This window comes from Protobothrops mucrosquamatus, unplaced genomic scaffold, assembly GCF_001527695.2.
Source record: "Protobothrops mucrosquamatus isolate PMUCROS unplaced genomic scaffold, P.Mucros_1.0 scaffold1977, whole genome shotgun sequence".
Lineage (NCBI taxonomy): Eukaryota > Metazoa > Chordata > Lepidosauria > Squamata > Viperidae > Protobothrops > Protobothrops mucrosquamatus.
In genome coordinates, this window is record NW_015388093.1 from 218424 (window position 1) to 238745 (window position 20322).

The following is a 20322-nucleotide window of genomic DNA, read 5'->3' on the forward strand; positions in this document are numbered from 1 at the left end:
TTTACAGAAGCCCAAGGTTGTGAGAGAAAATTAGTTTAATTAGTACCATAGTTGTATTATTTACTCCTCATAAAAATGTTATCACTATACAGGTGGTATTTTTTGAATTTCAAAACTTAAGGCCTTTATAGAAATAAGATTAATTGTTCTTCTTTTTTTCTATAATGTTATTTAATTGATATGAAAAAAAATTAATTCTTAATTTTACATACTCTTTCAATCAAAAGGCATTTAACTATTCATAATATATTTGTTATTAGTAAAAAGCAGTATTTCAGCATGTGGCTATTTCTTTTGCACTACAACTCTCAGGGAAATAATTTAACTTTTTCTCTTTATGCAGAACTGAGTAAATCAGAATTCCCTATTTGAAAAGTTACCGTCTTCGGTAAACTTTGCCAAAGTACTNTTTTCTTAATGCTTTTTATATGTCTTTTAGCTAACTGATGATCACATGGCATGTTGAACCTTTCAAATGCCACACAACAGAAGAGTTAATAAGACTAATTTGTGATCCTTTGTAATAGAAAAAGACGGACTGACAGGAAAATAGTGATTTGCAGGTTTAATATGGATTTTTGTGTCTTTTGTGTTTCTGGAGGGGCGAAAACATCATTGTATTCCTAGTTTTCTCACTGTGGGAAAGGAGTCAAGGAACCAGTAGAGCAGAATAATCAAAGCAATATAGTAGCTATCCCTTTGTTAGTCAAAGTCACTTTAGAAGAAGTATGTTGGAATGAAAGCATGGCTTATTAAAATGCTGCAGAATTTTCTAAGGACATGATGTCCGTCACAGTTTTTCCTTGGGATAAGGAAAGTAATAGCAAACAAAACTAATTCACAAATGATAGGACAGCTTGATTTGGAATGCATTATACATTGTTTTAACTACTACACTGTTTTCAAGCTGGAATGAGGAGCTCCTGATGTACATAATGAATTATGCATCATTATTAGGTAGCCTGTAAATTAGTCCCACATATGTCTGCACCTTTTTGAATGTCCTGTGGATTTAGATGTTTCCTCTCTCCCTCACCCCTTCCTCTGAAGGTTTACTTTAATGGGAAAAGATATTGGAAACTCTTCATTTCCAGAATTCATAGAATCTGTTTCTTTTTTATGTTCGATCTGAGAGACTTGCTTCTTCTTATATTAAATGGGGATAATGGTTTGCATACACAAAATACTAAAAAAAAGGCAGATCCATCTCAGATAATTATTTTCCTAATTGGAAGTTCACAGCGAAAACTACACCTACCCCTCAGATTATAAAAATGATTCTATATTGAATATTTATTTATGTGCATTATTTGACTTAATGGACAGAGGGTAAAATATTTTTTATTTTTTTATTTAAAGCATTTATATAGCCACCCTTCTTATGTCTGTTAGAAAACAAAATATCCCCAAAGAGTTAGAATCTTTAAGTCCCTTTGATTAGATGCCGATAATAAAGAAAAATCTAGACTTTAAGAAATATGTGTTTGCTTGATTGAGTCTGTTATAAGAAATAAAACAGAATAAGGGATAATTCCATGTGTCTACATATTTAGAATGAATTATTTTCCCTCTTCTTCAGCTAACAATAAATCAGTAACTCTCTTTCCTTGGATAAATGTTGTTTTTAGAAGATGCAGGAAGTTTTTACACATTTCTTAGACTGAGAAAGAACAAGCTGTTTCATTCTTTATATAGTGGGTATGTTTCTCCATGTTTAGCTGATATCAGGATGAATTTCAAGGAGACTTTCTCCCTACTTTTACATTCAGGTTCATGAACCAGTAGCAAGTCTTTTAGAGAAGACCAAACTTTCAGTAAATGAATCTTCCAAAATTAGATATGCTTATCTGGTCCATGTTAAAGACTGGCCATAAAATTACCTATCCACCAAAATCAAGTCTCACTCATATATATACATTTGGTATGTATAGTGACTAGGTTGATATTCTCTAAAAGTTTATTGAACTTCTTGAGTTCTGTTAGCTGTCTGCCCTCTTCAAGAATATATATATTATTAGGAATGAAGTATTTACTGAGGTATGCTATATTTGAAATACACTGAGAATCCATCTTCTGCTTATATATCTTCCAACCAACCTCTCTCAGCTCATCCTATTCCATGAAACATTGTGAAGGTAACACTGATCCACAATTAATTCCCCATTTGTGCCATTTTTCTCTTTACAAATTATAATAGATTTATAAATTTGGTTAAACTTCGATGGAGGTCCTTAATGTTATATTTCTACTCTTGGTATATAAACTTTGTTCCTTTTTTCATATGAGGTAGATTGTCTAAATATCTAAAATCTGTTGCCTGTATTTTAAAAGCTCAGAGAATACTGATACATCCACACTGATTGTTTTGTAGAAGGGGTGAGCTGCATGAATAAGGATCATGGTTGTGCCCATATCTGCAAAGAAGCGCCAAAAGGAGGAGTGGACTGCGAATGCAGACCTGGATTTGAACTGGCCAGGAACCAAAGAGACTGCATTTGTATGCAACATTCTACACATACTTGACTCTTATGTAGCCTCTCTGATCAGAAGGAATTGCTAAGCATCTTTCTTCTCTTATCTGATCATATCTTGGTTTAAAAGATTTTCACTGTTCACTTGGTTTTTGTTCACTTCTGTTTTGCCTTGTGATAATTTTAATGATTATCAGATACGGTAGATGGTATGCATGATTGAAGCGTGCAGTAGATGGCATGCATTAGAGATGTGTTAGACTGCAAATTTTTCTTTGTAGAAGAAATCCCTTCCAAATCTGTTATTCTGTTTTTCTTTCTTTGTAGAATTTTAACTGAATTCAACTAGAGCTTTTGAAATAGAATTCAGTAGCCAAAGATATGTAAAATAACTATTGGTGTCCAATCTTGAATTCAGGTCTTCTGCTTGACTTTCTCATCAAAGAACTAATCTACAATCTAACCTATCAGAAGTTACTGTACCTCAATTAAGTTAAGCAGCATTATTTTTGAATAGGCAGGAATAGCATTGCCGTATTTAATATCCATGCAGTTTAACTGAGAGCATGGGTGTCCACAGAAGGATATCAAAATCTGTAAGATAATGGATATAGTGTCCTAATTGAAGCCCCATATCTTTTATATATGTGTGCAATATCAACAGACATTCAGAGTGGGGGCAAGGGAAGGCCTCAACCACAGTGTCATACTCAACACCATGCAGGTTTAAGTGGAAGCTGACGACTGAAAGAAAGTGCTATCTCTAAATATCAGGTTTGATTCTCAAATGAAAATATGCCTGTTACATTACTACAATAACTTGGTTTTCATTGACTCATCAATTTTATACAATATAAATCAGTGGATTTAAAATTTAATGTATAGTATTAAATAATTAAATAGTTATTTAACTATTAATTATTAATAATATCAATTAATAATATCAATTATTATCAATTTATTATATGTATAGTATAATGTATAGTATAAGAATCACTTCTTATAAGATGGGCAGCCATATACATTTGATAAATTCATAAATACAAAAAATATAATTAATTTAATTGCCTTACATTAATTGTTAAAAGGAAGAATGCCAATGTCTGGAATGGTATAGGGCAGGGGTAGGCAACCTTGGCTCTTTTTTGTGCTGGCTCAGGAATTCTGGGAATTAAAGTCCACGAGTCATAAAAGAGCCAAGGTTGCCTACCCCTGGTATAGGGTCTCCTGCTTGTGCAGGGGGTTTGACTAGAAGGTCTCTTCCACCTCTGTTATTCTGTTATTCTTTAATTTTGCTGCTGCCCTTGCATTTAATAAATGTTGATTTAGGAATTATGTTAAGTTACAAGGATAGATAATTTTTCTGCTAAAGTAGCTCGTATACTTACAACCATATAGGACTTAAAGATGAACATTCAAGGTGGAGAGATCCTGAGTTCAGAATGATATATACTTTTTAAATACTTCAGAAGTTTAATTGGACCTTTGCTTTCCAGTGACTTGCAATCATGGAAATGGAGGCTGCCAGCACAGTTGTGAAGATGCAGAAGATGGGCCTGTCTGTGGATGTCATCCAGAGTACACAGTGCATGCCAATGGAAAAACATGTATTGGTATCTCACTTCTTTTCTGCTACATTATGTGTAGACAAGTTGTAAATAAATACGTAACAGTTTCTGAATGTTTCCTCTCAGTAAAAATATAGATTTCTTTACAGTTTGCTTAAAAATTGCAGAAAATCCAGGTTTGCTTATGAATGAGAAATGTGTTGGATTGAGGTTAGTCACATAACAGCACATCCACATAACAATGGGCTATGATGATGGTCCTGACTAATTAAAATACAAACTTCCATTAAAACAGCTGTACCCAACCTTTCTGGCTCAGTGGTGGCAGCAGCAGGCAGGGGGAGGAGAGGGGCGGGGCTGCTTTCGTGCACACAACCTAATCCCACACATGAACAAATGAAGCTTTGTATGTTCGCCCGCTGGTTGTGTGGTCTGGTTCCCAATGGGCTGTTAACTGGTACCAGTCCATGGCCCGGGGGTTGGGCACCTGAATTAAAATATTCACTTTTAAAATATTAGAGTATCTACTGTATATTCTACTAAAACTCTTATGTCTGTAGCCTTTAATTGGGCAAAATGGTGCATTGTAAGGTAACAATTTTTGAACCAAGGTACCTCAAATGGGCTAACTTATCAATCCATCCAAAATCCAGGGAAATGAAATTTGGAGAAAGTTATGAAATATTTTATGAAATAGAAACCATCATGAAACATGTTGTGACATAATACAAAATGTCATAAACATTCTCCATGGTCAACTTCTAGTGTTTGGCTATGCTATAAAATTCAACATGGGTTACTTTCAAAGCAGCTACATTTCTGAATATCTCCCTGGAATTTTAAGAACTTTTCCAGTACTTTAGAAGCTCCACTATGGTTGAAAACATTAGAAATGCCATCCTGAATTCTCTTGTCACAACGGTAGAATAAACGTAACTAATATGATTAATAAACTAGGCATTATATATTAGGAATTATATACTGTGTTTCGGCCAAAGATTAGGATGGGGTAAATATTAATTATTTATACTGTAATGCTGTTAACATGATATGTTCTTCAAACATAAATAGTGAATTTGAACCTTGGTGCCTTCACTTGAAGAATTGATAATAGCAATAGCATTTAGGCTTATATACCACTCCATAGCACTTTACAGCATTCTCTGGGTGGTTTACAATGTAAAAGATTTATTTGCATATTGCCGCCAATAATCTGGGTCCTCATTTTACCAACCTTGGAAGGATGGAAGGCTGAGTCAATCTTGAACCCTGTCATAATCGAACTCAAGTCTGTGGGCAGAGTTTGACTGCAATATGCCCTTTAACCACTGGGCCACCAGGGCTCCTTAAAGCTTAAATACTTAAATTGATTAAAATATCAACATATCAAGAAATCCTCTGTTTGGCCATTATACCATAAATTCATAGAATTTAAAAGTTGGTAGTGATCCTAGAGATCACCTTGTCCAATCACTGCCCAGTGCAGGGATCCAGTAATGTGGCATCCCTAAGAGATGGTTGTCCAGCCTACTGTTGATGAATTCTACAAATAATCAGGCATTGTATCCGGTGCTTTATGTAAATTAAACTTGTTGCTTATTTTCTAGACTATAATAGCTGTATGATAAAGGAGATCATCAGTGTTATAAGAGCAGCAGGGGGATTCTAAAAATAGTTGGAAAGAATAATCTTGGGCATGAAAGAACACCAATTTTTTTGTGGCAGAGAGAAAATAAAACAAGATTGCCAAAGAAGCTGCTCTAAGAAAATATATTTTATAAGCAAAGGGAAACTCGTTATCCCTTAGGAAGGTCTTTGAGTTAAAAAGATATTTACTAGAAAAACACATTCTAGAGATAAAACTGAGCCAGAACAAAACTTATTTTCTACAATCCTTCATTTTTGATGATAATTTCTTTTCTTTTATATAGCATGTATCAAATAGATATATATGAGCTGGATCACACAGGATTACTTAAATATGGTTTACTTATATCACAACCGGTGGGGTTTACACAGTAGGCTAAGCTATATAGCATGGTTTACAAATCACAAAGGTTGGGTTAAAACAACATGCCAAGTCAAAACCAAGGTAAACATGGTCTATTGTGGAGTATAAACCCAAAGGGGGTTAACCTATAATTCAAGCAAAGATAAAGTCTGTCATATGACAGAAAGTGATGAAAATCCCTTTGAAGTTACCAGATAATCTGGTAGATAATTATTTTCTCAACCAAAATGTATTTTCTAGAACATCAGTTTTTACTCTATGCCTGACCATTTGATACTTTTTTTTATTTTCCATACCAAGAAAGAATAGAAGCGACCACAGAAATCTCTGAAAACAATGTTACGGCAGGAGCTGATGCAGATAAACGAGTGAAGCGGCGACTGCTTATGGGTAAAGAGATGTTCAGGTCTGATAATTGTTTGTAAGAGATTTCCAAGCTTTGCTGTATGAATAACACGAATAACAACAATTGCTGTAATGACTTTACAGAAACTGAAAATACTTATTCCACCTAATGAAATTAATGAAATTTCCATATGCTTTCAGTTCAATACGGTTAGGCACCAATTGTCCCTGCCACTGCAGAACTTCTCAAGTTCTCTGTTTTTGCCAGTTGTCATGTAATATATTCAGAAAAACTTTTTCATAGAGATACAATGCTATTGTGCTAATTACAGTTGCAGTTTCTCTTTCAAATATGTAGAAGTGTGTAGAGCTAATTTATATTTCTGGAAAAAGGCAATAAACGATTTTTTAGTTAAACTTTATTAAATTTCTCGAAGAATGAAATTAAGAAAAGAAAAAATGGGAACAAAAAATAAGGACAGGCAAAGTGCAAGGGATAAATGGAAAAGAGAGAAAGAAAATAAAAAGAGTAATTTCTTATTTTCTTTGATACAATTACAAATATTTTATATATTTTCTTCTTTGTAGAAATTTAATAAAATGTAATTTTAAAAAGCAACAAATTATGAAGAATGTTGCAGGAGAAAATTAGTCAGTCAAAATTACTTGATTGTTCTTCATAATATATAGATATTATCTATATAATTTTTTAAGATTAGGTGGGATAATATCTACATGCAATGAGGAACAATCAAGTACACTTGCTGCAGATGAAATCCCAGGATGCCCCAACAAACAAACTGACATGTGGGAAATATATGGACACTTCAGTGAAAAACAGCAGCTTGGGAATGTAGCTATTGTGGGAAGGTTGAATTCTATGTAAAGAAATCATTGAAGGAAGAACTGAAAATTGCCTACAATAAATTTTTCATTTAACAAGGAAAAGGATGCCCATTAGACCTGAATATCCATTAAATTGGTGATTAGGATGTTATATATAATAAAAGGATCCTAGTGGTGCATCAGTGAAATTTTATACATACCTAAAATGGCAACCAGATGTCTGTTGCATCCAAAATTTAGTAAACAGAAGCCAGGAAATTGTGAGCTTACTGTGTTGCTTTTAAATGCCTTTATAAATCCATATGATGAAATTAGAGTACTATGTATCATTTTGGTTGGTATAATGTTATCAGAGGCAATATGCTTCTAAATACCAACCATTGAATATCAGTTGCTATGGAATACAGATGGGAAAAGTTAGTCATGTCCAGTTTGTGGAATAGAAACTTAGACCTGATCCAGTACAGATTTTCTCAGATTCCTAAGAAAACCAAACTGAATACTTATCTGTGGGTAATTCTACTTATAGTTAACCTATCTTGATTTTTTTTTCATGTTTAAAGCTGAAGTTATCTGTTGCACAAACGTCTCTGGAGTTCTTGATGCTCTTTGAACTTGGTTTAGAGATCATCAAGAAGTCTAAGATACTCTCTGAAAAAAGTCTTGGATATGCTTGTTTAACATTAGAATTTGATCAGAATTCATTCTGTTGAATAAATAAAAATATCTCATTTCAATTTTTTTCCCCTGCAAATGCCAAATTGTGTTCCTTTTCCTTAGAAACTTGTGCAGTAAATAATGGTGGCTGTGATCGGACTTGTAAGGACACTTCAACAGGCGTCCACTGCAGTTGTCCTATTGGCTTTACTCTTCAGCTTGATGGGAAGACATGCAAAGGTAAAGTTCAGTATTCCTGGCAATGTGCAAGCTAAATATCTACAGAAGATTCTTGCCAAAAATCCCAGAAAAGTGTAATTTTGCTAAGCCAGTAAAAAAAGAAAATCTGAAATAGGAAAGCAGTATACAAGGCATTGCTTTGATTGTTCCTTTGCTGAAATATGTATGTGAAAAGTTCAATTTGTTTTTTGTATTCAGTTCAAGGTTATCACTTCTGTCCTGTACAATGTACAGTGCTAATACAACTCTAGAGCTTAGAGGCGAGAATTTCTGTATGTATCAGACAGAGTCATTTGATTATGTAGGCACAGGACTCTTGTTCATGTTGCAATGTTTGCAAAAGAGATGGTTAAACAGCAACATTATCTTCCATAGGAAGCAAAATGCCTGTGAATCTGCAAAGGTTATATTTTGTCCTTAAATTACTCAGTATTCTGATTGTTTTATGTCTGTCTGTCCGTCCGTCCGTCTGTCCGTCCGTCCGTCTGTCTGTCTGTCCGTCCGTCCATTCATCCATCCATCCATACACACACACACACACACACACACACACATACAGAAAGAGAGAAAATGAGAATTGTCTATCTCAATTGAAGGGGAAGTTGACTCTGTTTCTCTAAGAGCGAATGCATGGTAGTATGATATAATACCTATTGCAATAGGGTTTCTCCAAAAGCTGTAATGTGAGTTAAACTTACAGAGCAAGTATACCAATTCAAATTTTGTTATAGTCAACAAAATTAATCTGTAATAAGCATTCCTAAACAAACAATAATAAAATAGTAATATACAAAGGGAAGAAGCATTTGAAAGCACGATTGACTCAATTGTTTATGATGAAAGTTTAAAAGAATACAGATAGTCCTCATTGAACAACCATTCAAAGTTACAATGGCACTGAGGGGGACTTTCTCATAGTTGCTGCTGAGGCAGTGTCCCTATGGTTACATGGTTGTGATGCAGGTGTTCGGCAACTGTCTTGCACTTAACAGTAACCTGCATTTATGTGATCACCATTTGCAACCTTCACTGCAAGCTTCTGACAAGCAAAATCAATGGGGAAGCCAGCAAAAGGTCACAGATGGCAATCACGTGATCACAGAATGCTAGACCACACAAAATTTGCCTAATGACAACCTCTGGGACTGTTGGAACTATCATAAGTCAGCATAATTATGTGATGTCGCACTTTATGATCACATTGCTTGGTGACAGAGTTGCCAGTTTCAACTACCATTATTAAGTGAGAACTACTGTACCTGTAAATGAAGAATGTAAAAGTGATGTGAAGTTTTGGAAGTGGGACAGGAAATTTTTGATACTGTCAAGAATGGATCTTAAGAAAATTAGAAATAGGCATTAGAAAATTAGAAAAAGGAAAGAGATGAAAGAAGCTAGAGTAAAGGAAGAACAACCGTGAAGAGAAGTACAAGTCCTCTATGAAAAAATACTGAAAAATAAGAATAATCTCATAAAAGAATGAGTAGAAATTGGTATGGAAAAAGCACAATGACAGAAAATTGACAAGCTGTGCTTTACAACAATGTACATCAAAAATACAAAACATTTGAAGTTTATTTCATCACATGTTCCCTTCTTGTAGATGATAATTCCTAACAGTTTTAGAAGCAACTCAGATTATTTTATAATACAGTAGGCTTGCTTCATGTTCCCTTCCGTGTGTCAGATGCTGTCTTATGTTTAAAAGTTGTTACTGTTGTTATTGCTTAGAGGTGTATTTAAGAATGTATTGGTTAAAAATGAAGTGAAGCACACACATGCGCACACATTCACACACACACCCTCATTGACAAATTTATTTCTTCTAAGAAACAAAATACGGGTATAGACTTAAGCAGTGGTGGGATTCAAATATGTGAACAACCGGTTCTCTGTGTGGATGCCATTTCCGGAAGTCTGTTCTGGGCCTTGGCAACAAAAAATTAGCTACCGGTTCTACCGAACTGGTGTGAACTGGCTGAATTTCACCACTGGACTTAAGTTATTGTGGCCTATCAGTTTAATTCTCATTCCAGCAAGGGAGAAAATATCGTAAGAGATACGTAGAGTATGGGGGATCTAATTTTCAGAAAGAATGAAGTCTTAACTGTCTATTATTGCAAGTAGGGTATATGCAGTAGGCTGCTTGTTCTGGCCAACTATATATTTAATATTCTTTCTGTTTCATACAGAGATGTGTTTTCCTTGTCTTCAGGTAATACTATACCATCTATGAATCTGGAAGCCTTTTCTCTGTAAGACCACTTCCCATCCTGTTCAAAGATATCAACTGACTCAGTTCTTAATGCTACATTATCCCATGTACCAATCTTAGCTTTCTTTTCTAATAATGCCTGCTTTCTGCTAGGAGATTCATTTTTCTAAAATAGGAAGGTTGCTAAATTCTGCTCAGTAATAGTTACTTTAAGGAGGAATTGGGTCTAATGCTGGAATGCTTAATGTGGAATTTGCATTGCTATTTGATTAGATATTGTTATATATTCCATTAGTTACTCTACATCAATTTTTATCTTATAGAGGTTTTGCTCTTCACCCATAAATAAATATATAACTTTGATGTAAGTTGCTATAATGAATTATTGTGTACAAAAACAAGTACAGGTACAATAGCAATTGGAATCAGGGCTGCCACTGCTAAGCCATGTGGTTGTAAAGCATGGTGTCATGTGACCACATTGCTTAGCAACGGCAATTGTAATCCCAAGATGCATGGGTTGTTAAACAGGAAGCAGTGAGTATCCCAGATAAGGAGTATGGGGGTGCCACAGAGTTGGAGGAGGTCCTGGGAGGGCTGGTGCAGGCTGCATTTGAGTTGGGAGAGGCCTAGGACAGGCCATGTGCAAGTACAGGAAGGCCAGTGGGTAGATGGTTTGACATGGTATAAGTGCAGAGAGACCAGAGGGGCTAAATAACATTTGAGTGCAATGAGGCCACTGGGTGGATGGCACAGTGCAAGCACAGGGAGGCCAGGCAGGCTTATCAGAGCAACTTGCAACCTATGCTGCAGGTTTTTCTCATTGATTTTGCTTGTGAGAATTCAGCAGGGAAAGTCACAAATGACTATTGTGTAACCATGGAACTAAGGTCGCCATACATGCAACCCACTCGACAAGCTCCTGAATCATAATCACATGACCATGGAAGCACTGCAACAGCCAGAAGTTTGAAGACCAATTGTAAAAATACTGCTCATTCAGTACCGTTGCAACTTCAAACAATCGCTGAACAAGTACTCAGTAAGCAAGGACTTACTATAATCACATTTTAAACCTTGTTATACAAGACAGTTGTTCCAAAGAAGATTCTTTTTAAAAAAATTGTGCAAAACTAGAAGGAAAAGATCACTTAAGTCTAGTATGTTTCTTACACTAAAAGACTTTTGACTGATTTGCTTTCAAGGTTGTAACACATGTTTAAATCTTTCAGGAAAAAGAAATGAAGCTTATTATATCACTTATCATCCCTTTTCTTTCTTATAGACATTGATGAATGCCAGACCAGTAATGGTGGATGCGATCATTTTTGTAAAAACACAATTGGTAGTTTTGATTGCAGCTGCAAAAAAGGTTTTAAATTATTAACTGATGAAAAATTGTGTCAAGGTATGTGTGGGAGGAAGCAATAATATATATATATGCTTGCTGGATAGGGAATTCTGGGAGTTGAACTCTGCATATCTTAAAGAGACCAAGGTGGAGAAACATTGACATAGGGTATACTTAGAAATGAATTTCAGATCTTCTCGTCAGTGTTCTAAGTTTCCATTAATTTCAGGGAGAGAAATTTAAACCATTTATGGATTATGTTTACATTAACAGAATGACTAATTAGCACAAAGTAATTTAGTAAAATGATAATAAGCAGAGTTTAATCTGTTTGGCAAGTATGATTCACTTTCAGAATAACCATCTGGAACCATAATTAACTGTGACTTTCCAAAAGTAGAATTGATTGCTATCAGTGGAATTCTTGGTTTGATTCTTCTAAGATTACAGGACAAATATTTCCTTTCTGGCTGAGAATGTGCTGAATATATGCAATTTTAGGTGAAAATAGCCTATTGATAATAATAGATTGAATATTGATAGTACTAATATCAATGTTCCATTGATAGCAACAGATTAAATATATTCTTAGCAGATGTATTGATAGTTTATCTTGAAAATTATTATTGCCTTTCTGTACAATTTTTCTAAAGTTATCTTATTAAGACAAATGTGACAATGAAGACAAATATAAAATATAAATCCAAGCCTAAATAGTATAATTTAAAACATCTCACGTGCAAGCTCGCGATAGTCCTTGTGCGTATTTTCCCAACAATTCACATTTCAGCCTTTGATATCATTATTCAGCTGCAAGTTCTCTATAATCCAAAACTCTTTTGACTGCAGGTAGATCTGGGGCTTGGATCCTGAATGATGCTTTATAGCAGAGTGTCCCTTTAGCAGAGTGTCCCACATGGGTACTGTCATTGATGGAAAAGGAGGAAAATCGTTTTCACGGTTTGCTCCTCCCGTTGCCTTTTCATCAAACCTGGTTTTATTTTTTCGAAACATATTTGGGACAACAGGAGTTGCAAAGAGAAAGGGAAACAGGAAAATTAGTCTTTCTTCTGCCAGTGGGAGTATCCTATGACCAAGTCCTGCTTTGGCAATCGGCTTAGATCTTAAATGCTGAAGAGGAATTCTAGCAGGTATCAATGAGGCAGAACAAGCTTAAGAGGGGGGAAATAGGAGGTATTCAAATCTGTTCTAATTGCCCTGCTTACCCTGGAAAAGCTACTTCCAAATTGTGGTTGGAAACAGGCTGTGATGGTTTTTTGGTTAGAAAGTTGTCATGCCACTCTTTTCGTACCATTTACATTCCTTCAAGGTAGCTTTGTTTGTTTGTGGTTTATATGATTACCCACCTTACAAAACGTGACTCTGCAACACGCAATAAAATGATAATATTTTTGTAAAAATCAACAATTACAAAAAAAATTAGTATTATTAAAAGGCTAGGAGAGAGCATAATTTCTTATGAGCAATGGAACCATCTCATCATATTACTGTTCCCTTGAGAGCCCCAGGGCTGTAAATACTACCAGGTTTTAAGGGGTTCCAGAAGATGGACAGAGATGGAACCAACTTCTCACCATTTAAGTTTTTGTCCTTATATGCAGTGAGATACACATTCAGGACCTCAAAACTGCTGGCAGAAATTCATATTTGGAAGATAGGCAGATTTGGAGGATGAGCTAAATCATTCTCCTTGTTACTTTTTTCAACCTCACCTATGGGAAGATTTTTTTCTAGATAATACAGGAAAATCAGAATGATGTTAATTCTATATCTATATGTAATTACAACTGGATGTATGTTCTATCTATGACAAGTAGTTCAGTGTTTTCATGAAATACAAGAAATTAAATAATACCTTACTTTAACAAAAAAAAAAGTTTAAGAAAGAGGAAGAATTCACATTGAGAGCAATACTTCAGTACTTTGGCTTGCATGATATATGACCTGCATTGTGATCTTAACATTGTGAGCTTAACAGAGTCTATTGGAGTTGGGTGGATTATTAATTCAAATAAATGTTTCCAGTGAGTTGTTATGAGTCTAGCCTATCCTCCACTTTTAAATCAACTTTCCTAGTTCATTAATGTCTCCTCAATAAAATGTGAAGTAATAAAGCATCCCTTTTAAATTGCAGACATTGATGAATGTTCTTTTGAAAGGACATGTGACCATTTGTGCATCAATCATCCAGGCACTTTTGAATGTATTTGCAACGAAGGATACATTCTTTTTGGCTTCACACATTGTGGCGGTGAGTGTATATAAACGTATTGCTGGCATTTTGTTTGGAATTCTATTTCTATGATCTCAACATGAAAAGGAAATGTGCATTTCAAACTCCGTGCTGCAGATTTTTCAGATTATTTGCCTTTCTGTTTTTCGGGTGGTTTGAAGTAGGAGCCTGAATCTGTACACATTAGACTATTCCTTAAAACAACTTTTCTTTCTTACTTTTACTGGAAAGCAGCTGTAGGTTTTGGAACAAATAGTTGCATTCCACACTTGGGTACTAAGAGTTGGATTTTGCAGATCATGCTTGCAAAGTACTGTTGGCAATACTAATTATGGCATGTAGTAATTATCTGCAAGGTTAAATGCTAAGCCAGAATGGTTTTAAGAAATGGATAATGTGTGTTATATGTAGAGGTCACATAAATAAGATAGCTATAAAAGAAAAGATAAAATAAATTGTGGAGAAATTAAATGAAACAGGCATCTAGGAAGAGTATGAACCAATAAGGAAAATGGCATCATATATACATTTGCCCTGGTCTATATCAGCTTTTAATTATTGTACAATCAGTTAAAGGAACAAGACAAAAAACTATCACCTAACAACAAGAACTATTAGCAACCATGTATTTATGGGTGAAGCTTACACACATAATGTAGCAAAATTTTGCTGCTCTTATAGAAATAAATTTATCTTGATTGTTTAACATAATCAACTGGTGGTCAATGTCCCTATAGAACTGGCAATCAGAAAAACACAAGCCCCAAAAATGGTTGATAGTAGTTCTTGTGGTTAGGGATAGTTTTGTGTTGTTACTTTTATTGATTGTATTTTCATTCAAAGTGACGTCTTTACCAAGACAAGGATGCAATTCCTACATTTTATTTCAGGGCAAGTGTGGTTCTTCATTGTGACTCATCGTCTTCATTGAAATATGCTACCTTACATTCTGTTTTTAATGAAAATTGCTTAAAATCAAATTTGTTAAATTTTGACTGTACAGATGTATGTGGTTGCTAAGAATTAACAGCAACTTGATGGCACATCAAAGAATCATCAACTGGGCACCAGTGATTTGTCCTGAACATTTTGTGAGAGGTTTCCAGAAAAAGCTGGTCTGTGTGCGTGCAAATGCATGTTTTAAGTTTTTGGCAACGGTATCAAAATATCCATGCTGCAGAAAAACATATTTAGCTCTTTATGTATTGTGTGCCTGGCAGTAGTTATCCATATGCAGTTCTTTGCTAACTAAATTCAGAACAGCATCAATTACTCCCCCCTCATTCTTCTTCTGTAGATATCAATGAATGTAGCATGAACAATGGAGGCTGCCAGCATATCTGCATAAATACACTGGGTAGTTATCAGTGCCACTGTAATGCCGGGTATAAATTACACTGGAACAAAAAGGACTGTGTGGGTAAGATTCAGAGTCTCAAACCTTTTTGCAGCTTTGGACCACTTGAAGTTCTGTGCACTTCACATAATATATGGGAATGTGTCTGTACATTTCCTTTTATTACCCTAATTCTTGGAACAATGCAGACTGAAACAATGAATGGTCTTCCAAATTGCATTCAGGTCTCCTAAAAGTTACTGTAGATCTATAGCAATACATTGCTTCTAATTAGCTGATAAAACAAAAACAGGAGATACTTTCGGGTCTTTGATGCTTTCTTTCCTGTGCTTTTAATCTAGGCTGTTTTTCCTTTTGCAGTTGTCTGCATGACCCCTTCCTCCCGCCTCAGCTTTTTATAATACATTGTGTGTATGTCTTCATTCCCAGCATTATGAATAGCATATGTGCAAATTGATAGTGATTATGTAACATGTAACTTCGTATTTGCATTTTAGAACCATGCCTGCCATTAGCTTTCTTGTCCTGTGAGTGTCTGTGTTTTGCTCTATAGAAAGGCCCTTGTCTGATGTCCTTTCCCCCAAAGTATCTCTGCGCTGCATTAAGACTGGTGGAAATGATAGATGCTTTTTAATCTGCCTCTCGGATGTCCATTTTGCTTCTGGTAAGTCACGCAGAACACGGGAGATATTGTTATTATTGTTGCCACTGCAATTATTATTATTATCCTTAAATTAGGGAAACCAGAATAACTTAGATAACTTTGATGTATTTGCATACATTATAGGAGAATTCATGTTGAACAGCTAGTCCTTAACTTGTAACTGTTCATGTAATGATGATTTTCAAATTATGACAGGATCTGAAAAAATTACTAATGACTTACACTATGATCATTGGAAACTATCATCCCTCCCACTTAATGAGAAATTATGATAGCCTATGAAAATGTTACTTATGATCTCAATTTGCACCATTACAAACCGTCCCACTAATCCCCCCCCACAGTCATGTGATCACTATTTGGAATGTTTTTTATAGGTTTCTGGAAACAAATGCCATGGGGAAGCTGGATTTGCTTAACCACCACATTATTTGCTTAACAATGGTGACTTGACTTAACAACCATCATAGAAATGGTTATAAAATGGGGTCCAGTCACATGGTGACTAAATGACTTCCAACAAAAATTTCAGTCTGAATTGTGGTCGTAAGTTGAGGACTATGTGTAATAAATATATTTTAATTGTATTCATTTTCTATTCTACAAATGTACGTTGAAGCTTTTTCTTCCAATAATCCTTCGGTAGTTGCTCCTGAAATGAAGCATAATATTTATATAACCTGGTAGTTTTGTATTATAAAAAGAAACAGCAGCAAATTGTTTATCATTGACATAGTTGATGGCAACACAGAATATTTTTAAAAACGTTGTCTATAAATGTGCTGTAAGAAAAATATATTTCATTACTGTGTCCACAAGTTACTTAGCAGCAGAAGTGCTATAGATTAAAATTTATCTGAACTGCCTTCCTTGAAAACTGTCCTCTGCTAACTACTCAACTAACAGATATTGGGGAGTTGTAGACTTTTTATGAAACAATTTTAAAATTTGCCGAAGGATAGAAAAGATATGTGGAGCTTTAAAGCTCTGTGATTTCCCTTGTGCCTACTGAAATGAACATTTTGAAAAATATAAGTAAGTCAAGTGTGGTTCAGAAGGCCCTTTCCTATGAATCCTGGTAATCTAGCTAGGACAATGGAAAAAACAGATGGAAGCAAAAATCTCCCTCTTGTTTCTATCAATTAAAGGTAAGAAAATAGCAACTGGAACTTCCTTTTATGGTGAGAAAACATGATGGAAATAAACGGTGTGGACTGACTGATCCTATCTGCCTAATATTTTAATTTGATTTAATTTAATTTCATTATTTAAAAGCTCATCATTTGATAACCTGGATCTTTTAGAAGACCTCTATCCTCTGAGCTTTCAACCCTTCTTTCAGGTTGAAAGAATGTGCATGGCACTTTTGTGTCAGTTTTGAATTGACTACAGCAAACTTCCTTAAACTGCTGTGTTTCATTATATGCTTGGTTATAGATTCAATAGTTGTGGAGTTTTTTGTGCTCTATGAACTTGATTATTTGTCTGTATGTTTCATTATTTAAATAACATCATCACTGGTACTAAATATGGGGATTGCTCCCTGTTTATATACAGTAGCTTGCCTTCCAGTATTGTAGGGAGTGGTTTTCTCCTTAATAGTTTCTTGATTTGGTTATTGTTTTTTGCTTGATTGTTTGTCTGATGGTAACCCTGCTTATTCGGGATGTCTTTTTTCTGGTCTGTTTCTTTTCTTCCTAGCTTTTTATTGTCTCTTCTGAATAGTGTGTAAATGTGATTTATGTGTATGTATCTATCGATAACTGATTTGTCTGAATATCAACCTTCTAGGAATTCTCTTTCATCTAGCAGCATGACTTTCCAGTGAAGATAATTCTATAACATGAAATTCTGAAATATTATCTAATAGTGTCCTCTCTGACTAGTGTAGGGGAAAAGTAAGATTACATTGCTTTAAAAATTTCTACTCACTATTCAAATCATTTGACTGGGGTTTGTGCTAGAGAATATGCCAACAAGTGGAGTCTCTGGTTCCTGGACCTCAAATTCTTGCTGTATAGGACATAATAAAGCATTTAAGTCCATTTTTATATCACATTATCTCAGATCAAGATATAAAATTCATCCCTTGCCCTTTTACTCTCAGTTTTGAAATCTAGCTTTTCTGGAAACACTGTGGTAGGGAGTTGATAGAATATTCACTTTCCTCTGTGAGTTGTCCAAGCTTTTTTTGTAAGTTCTTTGCTAGGTTGAGGTCTCTGGTAATGATACAATTTGATGAAGAGGTATTTGGGCTTGTGTATCTTTGGGTGTCCATAGAAGCATAGGATTTTGGTGCACTGCTTTTCATCCACCACTATGATTCTTTTGTGATTTGACTTTTCTTGGTTAGATCATTGAGAATTTTCTTGATCTAATTGTCTAGTTTCTGTATTGGGTTGGTGTTTACTGAGATGTAAGTTAGGTTCTTTGTCCTTCTGCCCATGATAACCACGGTTCAGTCTTTGTCAGCTGGTAGAATAGTGTTTTTGGTTCTTTAGGTGTTTTAGGGCAATTCTCTGCTTTAAGGTGGTTCTGCTTCTATGCTCTTCTGATCTGTGGAATGATTGTCTGCCTTATGTTTTCTTTGAGAGCACCAAGGGCTTCAGAGTTCTACCAATATTTACATATGTCCTATTGCAATTCCATAATTTCAGAACTGTAGTCTATTTTGATGGGAATAAGTAAGGCTATGTATCAAAAGGGTGCCATGACTAGTAATGCATATGATCTGTGTTTTCTAAGAAAAAAGCACCATGGATAAAGAACATTGCTTGTTATTATGCTTGCCAGGCAATTCCAAGCTATAGATTTGTATAACATACAAACATTTACACAAACATACAGATTTTATCTAACACAAACTGTGTCTCAGAAATTAGGGGATAAGGACTATTAAACAGATAAAAGTGCAAAACTTGTAACTGCATGTTACAAACTGTATTAAAGAGTTTAAGACCTTGAAATAGGACAGTTTGACATAAGTCAGACTAAATAAAACTCAGATAAGGTACTCAGAAGACAATTTCTTTTTTAAATTCTCTCTCTCTCTCTCTCTCTCTCTCTCTCTCTCTCTCTCTCTGTGTGTGTGTGTGTGTGTGTGTGTGTGTGTGTGTTTGTTGAGACTGCCTCTGTAATTTGATAATCTGATCTGACAAACAGTATTTTTGATTCACTGTATTCAATGTCAGAGTGATTTTGAATAACTTGCAACAGTACAGAACTTTCATCCTCTCCTTTAGTAAATGGAGTCTACATCTTTGTGTAAATAATTACAAATTTTATTTATTTGTTTATTTATTTATTTATAAAATTTGCCGCCCATCTCGTATCCAATGACTAAAGATAATCATATTTTGTAATCTTGAAGCATTGTTTATATATTAGTGTAAGGATAAAGTGGTTGTGGTCCTTTATATGTTGCTGAACTGTAATTCTCAACAGTGCCAACTAATATAGACCATGCTGGGAAATGTAGTTCAGCAGTAGCTGAGGAATCATAATTTTCCTGTTGCTATATTAGAATGAGCTTTCAGGGGTATATTTCAGCCATGCTCTAGCATGTGTTTCTGTTTTATTGTATAGCCTTATGATCTGTCTCTTAGGCCTGGAAGATTCCTATACTATAAAATGTGGCAACCCTTTATCACCTAAGAAAAAAATACAAAATCCAAATGAATCAACTACTTTAGGTAATTATTTTATATGCATGTTTTCAAAATATATTAAACATTTATGGCTGATTTGTTTCTGTTTTGTTTTGGTTTATTTGTAGGCCTGCTTGCCAATAAAGGAAATATTGCTCAATTAGTTAATTAACTTGCCTAATTTTTCTTGTGTTTGAGCAGATTTTAATTTTCTTTAAAATAACTTTTGTCTGTTTTAATGTATTCTTTTTGCATCTTGCAGCAACCAGAAAAATAGAAAAGGCATTGCTGCCTTTTTGGAGGGAAATAGTATAAATATCTTAAGGTAGCGCTTTCATGTGTGCCTTTTGTAAGCAATTTAAAAAACACATATATTTTAAAATATAACTTTTAAATTGATGGTTTTTAGTCAGTTACCTGACTGATGCTGCAGCTGTAGTGTTGTTTTAATTTTATTTTAAACATTCATCATGTCTTAATGATTTCACATCAAAAGTTTTGAATATAAGAGCAAGCAGCTGATTTCAAGGTACATGTTTATCTAAACTTAGCATGATACATTTGCTAAGGGCTAGCATGACACATAGCTTAGAGTCATCATCTGCCATTAAAGTGGATGAAAGTTGCTGCTGTATGTTTTATTATTAAATTGACTAAACCCAGCTATAATATATCATCAATTGTAAACTTACCACA

General features: G+C 34.7%; 1 protein-coding gene across 1 annotated transcript in view; it reads left to right on the forward strand.

Annotated features, from left to right (window-relative positions):
• The window catches only part of SCUBE2 (signal peptide, CUB domain and EGF like domain containing 2), a 51135-nt gene that overhangs the window by 11123 nt on the left and 19690 nt on the right, over positions 1-20322 (forward strand). Inside the window, exons 5-13 of the mRNA XM_029285635.1 lie at positions 2372-2497; positions 3968-4084; positions 6351-6440; positions 8022-8138; positions 11639-11761; positions 13860-13976; positions 15256-15378; positions 15869-15979; positions 19585-19671. Coding sequence (XP_029141468.1) covers positions 2372-2497; positions 3968-4084; positions 6351-6440; positions 8022-8138; positions 11639-11761; positions 13860-13976; positions 15256-15378; positions 15869-15979; positions 19585-19671 — 1011 coding nt within the window. The remainder of the gene's footprint in view (positions 1-2371; positions 2498-3967; positions 4085-6350; positions 6441-8021; positions 8139-11638; positions 11762-13859; positions 13977-15255; positions 15379-15868; positions 15980-19584; positions 19672-20322) is intronic.